We start from the raw sequence: 15,957 nt of genomic DNA, 5'->3' as shown, positions 1-15,957 counted from the left end.
GAATGGCAGTGAGAGAGCACCCTTGGGAGAAGCTGAACGGGGACAGGACTACGGCATAGAGGCACACTGGGAGGGCTTGGCATTGGGAGGAGAATCTGGAAAAAGATGAGCAAAAAGGAAAAGAGCATGTGGCTGCTCACAACCACTGAACTAAGCTACTGCCCAAACACAGATAACTTCTGGGATGGGCTTGCTTGGGCTTTCTTCTCCCCTCTTCCAGCATAAAAGAAGGAAGCTCAAAGCCCATAGCTCTGGGGCGATGCTGACCGCATCCCCCAGAAGCTCTGGCTGAGAGGTGCTGCAATGGGTTGAGCAGCCACGGGCTCCCTCCTGTCCCTGCCGCAACAGCCACCTCATTGGAGCTCCTGTCCCCGGTCTCACAAAAGGTACTTCTCATAAGTCCCCCTCATCCTACCCAACTCAGTTAAGCCACTGGCAGAAGTAATGGGAAATCAGAGGGAAAAGGTAGCACAAAGAATGGATTCTCAAAGTTGAGAAAAGTTTCTGTGACTCTTTAACTCGAATTTCACATAACCTGTGTACTTTCTGCCTCCGAAAAGCAAAACAAATTACAAACTTGCATTTGCATCTTTACTGGATGAAGAGAGCTCAAGAGTTGCTTGTTCCCTCAGCAAAAATAATTTTAAGAGAAAACATCCCCCTTGGCTACCAATAGGATGCAGAATTTGATTATGTATTTCAGCTTGTTCAATTATACTTTTCTACATAAATTTTTCTACAACTTCCGTGTGCAAACACCTACGTAGGCTGTATAACCATGTCTGTGTACGTAACCACACAAGAAAAAACCTTCACCCAAAACAAATGCCAACTCAATAACACAAAACATATATCAAAATGAACGAAGAATTTGCAAAACTAACTACGGTACCACCTCTCCCTGAAACTGTGAGTTGTGTTTCTGTGTCAGAAAATCCTAGCAATAACCTCTAATTTAACTTTGGTTTTAGAAATAAATTATTTGGAACATAGTAATTACATACCTTTTCATTGCTTATGCATCATGATGATGCATTCAGAAAGCAGCATTTAATTTTAGGGATATGTGTGCATATATTGGTGAGGAAGTGGTTCTAGAATAAAATAACGAAAATAGATTGCTGGGGCTGGGTACTTAAAGATACCACTTAACTAAGATTATTGGCAGACAACCCATGCTTTACTCATGTCTGAAAGCTTTGATCACTACTGAATAATGAAATAATTTTACGTTCCAGGACAATGAGAGTTAATAGTAAAATTTCTTGAAGAAGAAAATTAAACATACATCACTATTTTCTAATTCTATGTCCCAAAGCATAGATATATTAAGCAAAGTTTTCCTTAGGCATTGAAAAGTGGAGGAAAACTTTGGAAAGCACCGTTCTGGTCAAATTTTAGAATAATTCAGGTGTTTATAAAAGAGAATTTAAAATTTATGTTCCATATGCTTCTTCTGGTTACCAAATGAACTGAGTTGATTAAAGTGCCATTCATCATTTAGTCTGGTTAGTGCTTCATTAGGCACAGATAGGCGCAATATATCTTAGTCAAATACTTATAAAAAGTATCAGGATCTCAGGCAAGCAAAAATTCAAGATTTCAGTCAGAAGACATATTCAAGATGAGAAATAAAAAAATTGAATTTAGAATAAAGAAAAGAGAATTAGAGTTCTATTCTTGCAACCAGAAAACATGCAATTGATTAAACCAGTGTATCATTTGAGGGCATGTACTGCTATCTGCAGAGAAACTTCAGCTAGCTGTTTGAACAGAAATGCTATAAAGGCAACAGGAAGATTTTGCCATATTTTATATTGTTTCACATAATCTATTTAAAAATTTTTCCACTTTTAGCAGGTCTGACACAAATATGAGCCAAAAATCAAGTAAGAACTAAAGACAATGCTACTGAAGAGAAATTTCCTGCTTGGAAGGAAGAATCCTATTACATGTCTTGGACTCTTGTGTAACCTAGTACTCCATTTAGTCACAAGCTGAAATGAGAGTGAAAGAGTACTGGAGTTAAATAAAAAATTAATACAAAAATAAAAAGGTTATTAAAATAATGAGGAAAGAAACATAAACAACCTTCAAGGTTTTTGCTGGAGGACTGCTGTTCTCTTTGGCCGACTTGAAAATTAAGCTTATGCTTGGTTTCAAAGGTTACGGTGTTCAGCACATTGAAGAATAAGTCCAGAGAAAGAGAAGATTAAATGATACTTAAAAAAAAAAAGAAAATAACTATTAAAAAAAAAGTATGACATTGAACTGATAGGAAATACCAGAAAGCCATAATAGCACATAAAGGCTTCAAGACGGCTGGATGGTATTTTAGATGTCTTACTGGGATTAGTGAATTTTAGGCTCACAGCAAGTAGAAATCGAGTATATAATAGGATCCCTGAATCACAAACCGGAAGTGCACACACACTGAACATGAAAAGAAATGAAGCCTCTACAAGGCCTTGAAATTTACAGTCTTGTTTCTGTAGACCTCACAAACTATTAAACAGGTTAGAGAGATTTTTGAGCAAAGCAAAAGTTATTTTTGTGCCAGAAGAACTGGTTTGTAAGGAAAAACTAAGAGAACAATGTCATTCTTGGCTACAAGAAAACACAAGGGACAGGGAGAACGTGATGACTCTGTATTTAAAATTATGCAAAATGAAGAACAGGGAAAAACTGATTAGGATTTTAATGGTTCCCAGAACTGTAGGTAGATCCAAAATAGTGTAACTAGAAATAGCAGAATGCCTTTAGGAAATAAAAATTTTAGGGGGAGTATTAGAGAAATACACTTAACGATTGTGCTATACCCCAGCCTCCCAATGGACTTGAAACTCCACAGTTAACGGTTGTGTAAAATTAGACAAGCTGAAACACTTAAGAATATTCTTCAGCAAACAGACTTGCATTAACAGTAGGGTGGATAAGATGATCTCACAGATCACTCCCATCTCTAGTTTCTATGATGCAAAGATTAAGCCTTGAAATATGAAATACAACAAATTAACTTGGCTTTAATGTGCATGCACCTCCAACGGTATGTTATTTATGTATAATTCGTGCACACTCAGCATACAATGACATTTTCAGGCAGCACTTTAGAAATAATTTGTGACAGAAAAACATTAGCCTAACATAGTTCAGTGTATTCAATTCCGATTTTCATAGTCTCTTTATAGGACTTCTGATTTTGAATAAATAAGCCAAGTGCTGTATCTTCGTTCAGAGATCTTTCCAATGGAATGGCATAGGATAACCTTGCAAAGTAAAAGTGACAGCCATTTAATGTTGAAATGGGTGGCTTACCCTCTGATGACAAAAAGCATGACTAAACCTACTGATGTATTGATGAGACCATATGTGGCCATACCAACTCATATTGCTCTTCTATTGTTCAGCTTAACTTCCTGGGACTCTGGCTGTCACCATACAGCCTTATATGGAGTAAGAGTTAATAGCACAGCTAAATGAGTTACTTTTGCATTTGAACTGACATAGTAAATGAGCATGTAAAAATGAAGTTGGATGTCTCAGGAAACTGCTTTTTTTCCTGCACAGCTTTTATAATTCAAGAGGGTATTCCGTTAAAATTAACTTGCTTACTGGTGGGTTGGTTTTATATTTTTTGTTCAAGAATTCACATCCCTGCCTCCATGTAACAAAGTTCCTTATTGTGACAAGAAGAATCTCCAGCCTGTCTGTCCTTGAATACTGTAAAAAAAAAAACCCCAAAACCAACAAATAAAAACATAAAAGCTTTGGTGAGGCATAATCTATAAAAGATTATTAGGGTTGTTTCCTTCAGTTAATATTCCGATTTTTCTTGATGGATCCCTAAGAGACTACAGAGACACACTGAAATGAGGAGTTGTTTCCAAACCAAGTTCTAGTTTATACTTAAATCACGACTATAGAAAGCCTATATGCTTACTATATACGTTTTAAATTGTTGAACTTTCTGCCCTGAACAGATCTGCTTTCTAGCAGGCTCAGTGCAGGTGATAACATTCAGAATGTTCTTCATAGTGAAGACCTGTGCTGGGTCTTCACATAAGGTTTCTGTCTGGTCATGAAGCCTGTTTTCAGCGTGCAGGATTTGGCTTCAGAGGGGGAAGGCATTTTATAAAAACAAAGTAAGTGCTTCCAGCAATCTTCCTGGTGAGACTTCTGAAATCCAAAGGAACAGTAGAGTTTTCATTCAAGTTTCCCAAACTACATGCTGTTTGTACTGTTAAATATATCAGAATTTAAAAACAAAACAAAACAATACAAAACCCCACATATACACCACTCAAAACCCAACTACTTGTCTTTTTATGGATTTGTCACCAAGAGGTAATACTGGAACCTCTACCATAAAATCCACTAGTAATATGCAACAAGCTGGAAGGGCACAAAGATTTTTATCTTGTCTGATTTATTCAGAAGAGAAGTCACGTTCCTACATGATCCTGCTTATCAACAGAACTATGAAAACAAATTTTGGGGGAAAGGAATGAAAAGCAAGAGACTTTTGTCTCCTTAACTGACCAAAATCTGATTCAATTCTACAGTGGCACACTGCCAGAATACCCACAGATGCTGAACTTGGTTGGAATTTGTCTTTCATGACCACTCCACTTTCATATGTTGTCCTGGTTTCAGCTGGGATAAGAGTTTTCTTCTTTGTAGCTGGTACAGCGTGTTTTGGATTTAGTGTGAGAATAATGTTGATAACACACTGATGTTTTAGTTGTTGCTATGTAGCGCTTAGGATAAGTTAAGGATTTTTCAGTTTCCCATGCTCTGCCAGCAAGTAGGTGTACAAGAAGCTGGGAGGGAGCATGGCCAGGACAGCTGACCTGAACTAGCCAAAGGGATATTCCATACCACAGAACGTCATGCTCAGTATTTAGACTGAGGGGAGTTGGCTGGGATGGACCCATCACTGCTTGGGCATCAGTCAGTGGGTGGTGAGCAATTGCATTGTGCATCACTTGTCTTTTCTTGGGGGGTTTTTTGGTGGTTTTGTTTTGGGGTTTTATTTGTTGGGGTTTTTTGTTTGTTTGTTTGGGGTTTTTTATTTATTTATTTATTTTCTTATCTAGCCTTATACTATGAAGAAAATTAACTCTATCCCAGCCAAAACCAGCACTTATATGAAAAGTAACGTAAGACGGGAGATACAGTCTGATCAAAGAATAGGGGCAATAAGGCGAACAGATTACAGTTCTCACATGAGAAGTAAATGAGTGAAGGAAAAATTCCCTTCCATGATGACAAAGAACAACATTAAAACTTCTGCAGAAAGCAGATGCAATGAATGAAAAATAAGTTACTTGAAAGTATGATAGTTCAAAATATTTCTTTACAGTTGGTCTTGAAGCAACTGTAATTACAACTGAATAGAGTGCTCACGTTCTTGCCTGCACCACTGAACTACCTAGAAATAAAAGCTCCAGAAATCTGTTTTGTGACCCAACTCTCTGTAGCAATGTTCAGTTTCTATATTAATATTATATTCATGAAGGATTAGAATGTACATGATCCCTTTTTGCAAGATCTTTCTATTACTCACTTGTTCTGTAAAACCAGAATGCAAAAAAAGCTCAAGAAAATAATCTTCAAATTTGAGCAACATTTTGCTATGAGATATTTTCCTGTTGAACATATTATTCCTGGTTTTCTTTTCTGGATCCAGATACCTTTATAAGGTACTTTCCTGACACATATGAAATGTATTTCTAGCAGTGGAAAAGTGATAGTAAATTTGATGTTCCAAACGGATAAAAGTAGTTTTTAGACAGGAACTGAAATGCCCTTCCAATAACTACAGACAAAGATAGTTTCCTCACACATGGTGTTTCTATGAATTTGATGCTATGAGAATTTTCCAATAAAAGCTAATTCAGCTGATAAAACTTTTGAAGCACTCACTGACAACGAGAGAAGTTTTATTAACAATACCTTGATAGTTATTGCAATATCCTCACCTTAGTATCCTAATCCTACAGATTAGCATTTCTTTGGAGTGGAAGTCATAATCATAAAGAACTTCAAGGGCAAAAGAACTAATTTACCCTGCACTGTTTTCTCTCTCAAGCCCCAAGCAGTATTTTTTCAGGGCGCACTGGGACTCCTGCTCTTGGATTTCTCTCTCTGCAAACTGTTTACAGCAGATACAGGATAAAGGTGCCTTTCTAATGCCCCTGTGTAAAAACATAATTTGGTGCACCTGTGTCTAACACAAGACCCATTTTTGTTTAATAAATATCTTAATTACTGTCGTAGATCTTCATTGGTCAAATATTCATGAAAGCATGCGTGGAATTACAGTAAGCACTCAAATCTGCACTTGGAGCAGGCTATGTGCAGAAAGTGGTGTGTTCCTGAAAAATAGCATTTATTTTTCTAATAATAGGATAGAAAAACTCTGTATGAAGAGCGTTCCCTAAATTAAGATCAGATTTGAAATCATGTATATCAATCCAGTTGTTACAAAGTTAAATAACAGTGATTTAATGAGCAATTTCGTAACATTTGACTGGCCTAGTTTTAAGTGATTTCTTCCGCAGCACTAAACATAGCTGCTGTTAGTTAATAAAAGTGAATTTAAAATATATCACAGCCCATAACTTCTTAGGTTACCTGAACTGTCACTAAGAGTGTATTTTTTAAAAGCAAAACAACAGGATATGAAAAATATTGCCAGCTGTTAGCAAACACAGTTTAAAGCCAGCTGCAGTTCAAAATAAAATATCCCTAGTGACTTCTTGATGTAAGCAACCCAGATGTAGCAGTACATGTATTACCAGAATCAAAAAGAATTTAATAACCTGTTTAAATTGCTTCATTTACTAATACTGTATTTTCCCTGTAAGGGAGAAATAGAATAGGTTAATTTGGGGATTTTTTCCCTATGTTTCTGTATTACTTATATATGGGTTTTAGTAATACATAAACCCTTCATGTATTGAGGCTTATTTTCCTTGCATTGATTTTCAAAGAACTGTAAAATTCAAGGATTAGGACAAGTTACACCAGAGGCAATGCAAAGTCATTTTCCTAGCTACTAGTAAGTCCTCATCAAGAGGGGAAAAAAAAAGGTATATCAAAGGTTATCACAACTCTTTGATGCAGTCATGGGTAGTATAATATATTCACACAATGCCGCCGTATCAAATGCTGTCAGCAGTAAATCACAAAGCCCACCACATTGATTTCCATCACCAGCCTGACACCACTAATGCATTTACGTCTTCATTAATATTACTTTATTGCCAGTGGCTATTTAAAAAAGAATGCAGGAGAATGTAACATTGCATGTGGATCATTAGCTTTTAGTTACTATCCTAATGCCCTACACTGGCAAATGAAGTGTAAAAATAGCCCGCAGCCTCTGCCACCTGCTTCCCAGCCACTGTCCAGTGGTTAATATTTGGACTCTTTTTTCATGCAGCTGGTCTTCTACTCAGTAGCAGCCCCACTTTTCATGGTGGTTCCTAAGGAACGGAATGTCATTTATCATGGCTATAGCAAAGCACCTGTGTCTTTTTTTTTTTTTCTAAATGGAAGAAACAGCTGTGCTTTCTACCTCAACATTATTTAAATATTTAGTGAAGTGGCTGCCTAGTTTTGTCATCATGTAGATCATCAGTAAGGACACAGGAGTGCACACTCTATCTGCCATAATGACATAATGCCAGTATTTGCATAAAAATGCTAATGCTACAACCACACTTTTGATAATAAATTACCAAATTATCTTGGAATGTGATGGTAGGTGGGTTTCTCCCCATCTCCCTTCCTCCCACTCTGGGAAGCCACTAAGTGGTTTTAATGTAATTACAGCTCAGCTATGTACAATCGTTGTATAAATAAAGCCCCAAGCCTGCCTGTGCTCCAGCAGAGCTCACTGTTGATTTGCCAAATAAGTGTAAGTGACCTTAACTTGCAACTATATCTCTCGCAATCAAACTGGAAGCGCTGTCTCAGATAACCCAGCAAAGCATAAAAGTAAAAACTTAAAGCTCTTCTGTCACACACAATATACATTTGCTCTAATCTGATTCCTGATGTGGCAGTAGCTAAGCCTCTACATAAATTCCTGCCATGTGAAAGAAACCGTATTACTAGGGCTTTTTTCTAAGCTTTTTGTAGTTGTCCAGTTTGTACAGGGCAGCAAAAATTTTGTAAGGGGTACAAATCTAGCACGAGAGCAGTATGACGTCTTTTTTCATTTGAAACAGAACTCACCACCTCTATCCCTGAGCACCTGGGTCTTTTTTAGACCTATATGAAATGCTCTGTGCAAAAAGACCTCATTTATTGATATCATTGAAGATGTAATTATTGTGTTCTTCCCCAAGACTCTTCCATCATTTTTGTCAGGACACAAAATAATGACCTGGATTGCTGAATTGGCATTTTGAGTCATTCCTTGATCTTCCCTGTTGTCCATGTAATTTTAATATAAACATATAATTATGAAATAATTGCTCAGTCTGTATTTATAGTATGCTTAAAATGCTTCTATTAGTTGCATGGCTTAATTTGATCTCTATCACAGTAACACCACATAGTTTGCCTGGACTTTTTAATAGGTCTTTTACTAAAATCATTATTGGGAGGAATGTTAAAAGATCTACTTTTGACAAGCTATTGAACTTTTGAGTGAACCATTTTTCTTTGTGGAAGAAGTTTCAGTGAGAATCAAAAATGTTTTTAAATCTTTTGCTCAGTGTAAAAAAAAAAAAAGACCCCACTTTAATTTCAAAGTGCAATAATTTTTTTAATTGGCAAATGTTAAAAAAAAAATTTCCAATGTTTCTTTTGACTAAAAAAACATTTTAGAGGACTTTTTGAGCAGTTTGCTCTGTTAAAGCATTTAAAAATTTTCTTCAGCCATTTCCCTGTATTCTTTCATTCTCTTTGTACTTCACAAATTGAGACATGCATGTACACACGTACACAAAGATGTGGGACTCTCAAGAACTGAACATGTGTAGGCTGAACTATAAGATGAGCAGAAAGAACTACTAATGTCTCCCAGCTATTTCCATCCTTTGATGCAGTTGTCCCGCCTCACTCCAAGCAAGTCAAGCTTCTTGCTGAGAGTGTCAGAGGTGTATCTTGGAAAAGAGGTGATTGCAAAACATCAGGAGCAGTTGGGATGCAGAGATTGCATACAGATCGTGAAGACCCCACGTTGAACCTGATCTTTGGGAAAAGAGGACAGTTTTAGGATAGATGAGAAGCTGAGATGCAGGGGGAAATTATTTTAGATCTGTAAGGTGAAGAATGGTTTGAAGAAAACCAGACAGCTAATATAGAAGGTACTGCCTTTGGCTCTCTGGTGCAGCTGCACTATCACAATGTTCACATTTGGAGAAGTTTGCTCACCTTCCCTTTCCTGCCTCTTGGTTTACCTACCCTTACAGGTCAAGGAACTAGAGCAGCCAGAGGCCCAGTTATATTAAACACTCTCTTCAGTATTAGATATTCCAGTATTTATACTCTATAACACCTTCAAATGAAAGAATCCTGCAGCTTCTAACTCCTGGCCCCAGGAGTCAAGACCTACCAGTGCCACAGGGAAAAATTAGATGAGATTTTCAGGAAAACACAGCTTTTCATCCCACATTCTCTGATCTCAGCTACAGGACTAAATACAACCTAGTCATGCTTAGATTCCTTCCTCAGCAAAAAATATTCCTGCTAGGTCATCAACTAGGTCAGCAACTACGCTGCCAGATTACCTTGACAAATATTATTCACCCACTGTATGAAAACATAAGGTCCTTTTAACCTTATCTTACAGTTACCTCTGGATTTTAACGTAATTCTAAATTTAGGTTGTCTGTGTTAAAGAAAGATATTTCAGTAAACTACAAAAAAATCATTCTATTTTTCTGAAACTAGTTCAGTGTATTTTTTTTCCTCAAATGAAATGAGTTGTATAGATTTAAAAAGTCAAATAGACATTCAAAAAAAATTAACATCTTCTAGAGCATGAGACTTTCTACATAAGGGAAAAAAATCTTTTCTTCACATTTCAGTTTCCTGAATCAGCATGCATTGCTTCTACTAACACAGTTGAAGCTCTTACCAATTACAGAATTTGTACAGATTACAGAGATCCTGTGACCTCAAAACCTACAGGATAAACAAAGAACCTCCACCTTGGTTTCTAACAGTCAAAAAAACAACCATCAGCTTTGTTCAACACAGGACAAAATGACATCAAAAAGGAGCAAGCAAGGTGCCATATATTGTACACATCAAACTGCCCTTTTAAACCTGCAGGTCTAAATAAAATTGGTATGTTTGAAAGAAAACTATTCAGTGATATGTCACACACTGATCTACTGCTAACAAGTACAGTAGATTAAGAACTAAGGCTGTATTCTCACATCCAGAGAATCCCAGTTTTGTCTCTGCTACAGCTGGGCATGGTTGTATTGGCTTTGTGTGGCAAGGTTTTGGTAGTGGGGGGGGGGGGGGGGGTTACAGGGGCGGCTTCTGTAAGAAGCTGCTGGAAGCTTCCCCTGTGTTCCAGAGAGAGCCAATACCAGCCGGCTCTGAGACGGACCTGCCGCTGGCCAAGGCTGAGCCAATCAGTGATAGTGGTAATGCCTCTGTGATAACATTTTTAAGAAGGGAAAAAAGTTGGGACAGACGGAAAACAGCAGCCGGAGAGAGGAGTGAGAACGTATAAGAGAAACAACCCTGCAGACCCCTAGGTCAGTGAAGAAGGAGGGGGAGGAGATGCTCCAGGCGCCAGAGTAGAGATTCCCCTGCAGCCTGTGGTGAAGACCCTGGTGAGGCAGGCTGTCCCCCTGCAGCCCAGGGAGGTCCACGGTGGAGCAGATCTCCACCTGCAGCCCAGGAAGGACCCCACGCCGGAGCAGGTGGGTTCCCGAAGAAGGCTGTGACCCCATGGGAACCCTGCGCTGGAGCAGGATCCTGGCAGGACCTGCAGATCTGTGGAGAGAGGAGCCCACACTGGAGCAGGTTTTCTGGCAGGACTTGTGACCCCGTGGGGGACCCACGCTGGAGCAGTGTGCTCCTGAAGGACTGCACGCCGTGGAAAGGACCCATGCTGGAGCAGTTTGTGAAGAACTGCAGCCCGTGGGAAGGGCCCACGTTGGGGAAGTTCATGGAGGACTGTCTCCCGTGGGAGGGATCCCACGCTGGAGCAGGGGAAGAGTGTGATGAGTCCTCCCCCTGAGGAGGATGAAGCGGCAGAAAATAACGTGTGATGAACTGACCGCAAACCCCATTCCCTGTCCCCCTGTGCTGCTGGGGGGGCTTGGTAGAGAATCCGGGAGTGAAATTGTGCCCAGGAAGAAGGGAGAGGTGGAGAGAAGGTGTTCTGAGATTTGGTTTTATTTCTCATTACCCTGCTCTGGTTGATTTGTAATAAATTGAGTTAATTTTCCCCAAGCTGAGTCTGTTTTGCCCATGATGGTAATTGGTGAGTGATCTCTCCTGTCCTCATCTCGACCCACAAGTGCTTTGTTATATTTTCTCTCCCCTGCCCAGCTGAGGATGGGGAGTGATAGAATGGCTTTGGTGGGCACCTGGTGTCAACCCACTACAGTCCTGGTCCTGCCCAAACAAAACCCCTACATACTGTGGGAGGAGATAAGGTCCCCGTAGTGCACATGGGGAAGTGGCTGGGGAAGGCAGTGTGGATTTCTCCTCTGATGGGAAAAGGCAAACCCATTCATGGGATTGTCTTTGCTCAAGGACCTGGGTGTACTTGGTGGGTAATGCGGAAGGATGGGGAGACCCATTGTGTGCCTCAAGGACATTTAACCTTGGGGGAAAAATAATCTGTGATGTGAGTTGTATATTGTAGGAAGTAATGTAGCAGGAATGACCTGAACTGCAGAGGAGTGAACTTCGCAAGGAGCCATACAAGTGCATCGGTGACCCAAACCAAGCCGGTGTTGGTGCCCAGCGATCGAACATACTGCTTCTCCTGTCCTGACCACTCATCTTAATGGATGGGGCCCAAGTCATAACCTGTGTGTGAACATCTGGAGGAGTGGAAGAAGCCCACGGAATATCTATCTCTTAAAGGACAGGAGATAGTAATTAATAAAAATGTATAAATCGGTATGTTGGGTATAAAAGTGGTTTAAGTATGTAGTTTCAGTTGTAAGTGTTGGCATGAAGGGATTTCAGTAACGAGAATTAAATACAATGGCATGGTTAGAAGATACCTGTATTAAATTATGTGGGACCTGAGCATGACGCAAATGGTATGGAATAAGGGGTGGAGATTGTATTGGGTCTGGCTGAGATGGAGTTAATACTCCCCATAGCAGCCCTTGTAGCGCTGTGCTCTGCATCAGTAGCTAGAAAGGTGTTGATAACACACCAGTGTTTTGCCTACTGCTGAGCAGTGCTGGCACAGCATCATCAAGGCTCTCTCTCCAACATTTTTGCCCCCCCCCCACCTCAATGGCAGGCTGGGGCAGAGCAAGATATTGGGAGGGGACATAACCAGGACAGCTGACCTAAACTAACCAAACAGATATTCCATACCATATGATGTCAGCTCAGATATAAAAGCTAAGTAAAGGGAGACAGAAGGGGGACATTTTTGTCTTCTGGAGCAACCACTACACGTACTGAAGCCCTGCTTCCCAGGAAGTGGCTAGACATCGCCTGCTGATGGGAAGTAGAGAATAACATCATTTGTTTTTCTTTGCTGTCACGTGCGACCTTTGCTTTCACTCTATTAAACTGTCCTTATCTTGACCCATGAGCCTTTTGTTGTATTTTCTCCCCCCTGTCCAGCTGAGAAGGGGGAGTGATAGAGCGGCTTTGGTGGGCACCTGGCATCCAGCCAGGGTCAACCCATCACAATGGTGAAAGTCTATCTTCTGCAAAACAAATATCATATCATATCAAAGTACCACATTAAAACTACAAAAGTCAAGCAACAACTCAGTCTCTTGCAAAGCACCAATGGCTCTTCTAGTGGTGTGTCAACAGCAGGTACCAGCTGCCAACCGGTGGGGTGGCAGAAGGGGATCCCTTTAGGGAGATACTGAGTGAACCCCACAGATTACTACACACAAATTTTTTAACCTGTACCATTGATCTCACTACATATTTGTTTTACACATCTAAAAAAAAAATATCAAAGCTAAAGCACCTACATAGAATCTTGTGTAAGGATTCTATACTTACCACATGTCAAGGCATGTGGAATATTCTGTTGATCCCAGAAGGACATCTGGAGGCCTGTACCATAGGGTTACGACTTCATTGGAATATGTATGGCTGGGAACTGATTTAGCTCTTGCAAGACCTGTGGGGCAAATACAAACAAATTAATGCAAACAAACCAAAGAAATAGTTTGCTGTATAGTTATGATCCTAAAAGGATATATGAGCACACATCGCATAACATGATGGCATGTTGCAAGTGTTTTTTCTTCTAGTATTGGAATAAGTTTCTTAATGAAAGAACATGGTAGCATGTATCATTTAATACCTGGCTAACAGAGCTGCGAATATTATGAAGGAATAATAAAATATGTTTTTCATAATGACAATCACAGCCCCAGGAGAAATGCAAAGATACATTGCGGTATACCTAAATGAAAGACAAATAAACAAAGATTTTCATTTCCATTAACTGCTCATCCTTAGGCATCAATAGTCTTTCATATCAATGTTATTCAGAAAAAGGAAATGAAAAGGAAACTCCCAGACAAATAGTGCCACAGATGAAATTTGGTTTTTTTTAGGGGAGCCTAAGGAAACATTCCACAGTTTACACTGCAAACCCCAGCCTGCTTATTCAAGTTTATATTTGAAAGTAGTAGAAACTCTTACACATTGCCATTCAAATAAATATTAATATTGCAGTAATACATCAGAAAATGGTATGTCCAAAATTCTTCTTTCTCAACAAATGTATATTGGCAGTGCACCAATCTCAGAAGCAGAAATAATTTCAATTAAATCTGTGGCCTACTAAAGATATACTATTTACAGTAATTGTCTTTTAAGCTTGTCAGTCATTTAAAATGATTCACATTACTACATAGCCATACTCTAGCTCATGTAAAATTGGAAAGATTTTAGGAGAGACCCTCATGCTAAAAAACAGCAGAAGAGTGTACTTTTCTAACAGTTCTCCTACAGAAGCCTCTCTCCTCCATGAAATGGAAAAAGATTTTCACCCCATGGTGACTTCCCATCACGGGCCTGCAAACACCTTTTTCAAATAATCTGCTCCTAGTTACTGCTTTGAGACCATCCACTCCCTTGCCAAGAACACTGGACATGCACAAGTAACGGAAATCAGAAGAATGTGCTACTGGGGTTTTTGTGTCTTCCTAAACAAAGAATTACTGATTTCCCTTTCACAAAACAAATGAAATTACTAAAACAGAAGGTCATGTCTTATACCTTACAAAAACCAAAAAGCAAAGTCATACACTCAGAAAGAAATATGCAACATGAGAATTCACATAAGAGTGCAGATGAGAGTCCTCTGCACCTTTATTCTTAATACACTGGAGAAGCTATTTAAGAACAGTTGATCTCAGTGAATATATCTCCATAGTAATGATGGCAAATCTTGCCAGTAGATTGCATTATCAGCTGATTACAGCAATTAGACCAGTGTAGGGGAATAATTTGACTTGTATGCCAGAACTTCTTCTAAAAAAAATTACATTTCAAATATGAATAACCAATTTTTTTTAAGTTTTCAGACCTCCATCTCTTTTACATTTGTGCACCTGGCCCCCAGCTTGATGAATAACTTGGCTTACGTGGACAACTCAGGGTTGGTCACATACAGCCGCGAAGAGGCCAGAGGAGAGGTCACACCACACGCTGTGCAGTGCCTCCACCTCCAGAGTAATGTTTTTGCTTCTACGATATCAGAAACCACCCAGTGCTCTAACTGGTGAACAGTTCTTATTTCTAGTCTGAGCACCTACAACCCACATGACTAAACTGAAACAGTAGTCCCTGAACTTGTGGATATGGACCTACTATTATTAAGCTAAATAAAAATTATGAAGGTGTTTGAGAAGCCTGGATGGTGAATGCCTCCATCCTTCTTTGTGTGTCTGAGCCACCCTTTAGTCTTGCCTGAGGAAGACTGAATTTGGCTGCAAACAACTTCCTCTCTAATCTTCTAGCTAGCTTTGCTAAGACAAAAGGCATAGGCAGACAAGGAAAAGGCATTTCTAAGAAGCCAGCAACAGCATGTGATTTGGGGAAAACTGTCAAAAAACTTTAGAGCTTGTGGGGTGAAGAATAAACTCAGGTTTCCACAACACAAAGTCTTTGATCCATACATTTAAGAAATCTCCCATGTAGGGAGGAATGAGTATTCAACTTGCCCTACCAGAAATCATACTGTGAATAACACAATATCCATGCTTGCCTGCCAGTTTCTGCCACTTTACTGGCCAGGATGGAGCTTTGCTAGTGCTATAGTCAGCCCAAGCACACCTTTCCTCCTCCTGTGTGACCATTCAGCATGGAACCAGTCCTCCCATCCTGCTGGGACTGCCACCCATCCTGTTTCCTCAGCCCACTGCTTCGAGATCTCCTCCACCTCTAATTTGTTCCAGGGTAACTAAAATCCATTCAATTTTCAAAGGATGGCCCTTTTGGGCTAATCCCAGCCTGTTGGACAACTAAATGTTTTTCTTTAATCTGCTCTTCACTCCCAAAACACCATGAAAGCCTCATTTAAGGTTAACTGCTACATCTGGCTTCTCAGTTATAAGAGGATCATTACTGAAATGGAGAAAGTTATAAACAAAACCTTAATTTGTACAAGCAAGTTGAGGCCATACGTTGGCATCAGACAGCGGTACAGGCCATATGTTTTAAGTTGTGGCCAGTTGTTTTCCTAGTTGGGCACATACACTACTTTGGAAACTAAATGGCCCAATGGAAAGCAGGAGGGAACAACCAAGA

At 39.6% G+C, this 15,957-nt stretch overlaps 1 protein-coding gene across 3 annotated transcripts in view; it reads right to left on the bottom strand.

Annotated features, from left to right (window-relative positions):
* Nucleotides 1–15,957, bottom strand: part of CDK14 (cyclin dependent kinase 14) — a 335,336-nt gene that overhangs the window by 129,971 nt on the left and 189,408 nt on the right. For all 3 annotated transcript variants that reach the window (XM_075048971.1, XM_075048979.1, XM_075048988.1), the window contains one exon: nt 13,195–13,315. In XM_075048971.1, the coding sequence (XP_074905072.1) occupies nt 13,195–13,315 (121 nt within the window). The remainder of the gene's footprint in view (nt 1–13,194; nt 13,316–15,957) is intronic.

The sequence above is a fragment of the Buteo buteo genome, chromosome 2 (assembly GCF_964188355.1).
Source record: "Buteo buteo chromosome 2, bButBut1.hap1.1, whole genome shotgun sequence".
Lineage (NCBI taxonomy): Eukaryota > Metazoa > Chordata > Aves > Accipitriformes > Accipitridae > Buteo > Buteo buteo.
The sequence above is the reverse complement of the archived record's forward strand: the minus strand, read 5'-3'. Positions and strand labels throughout refer to the sequence as shown.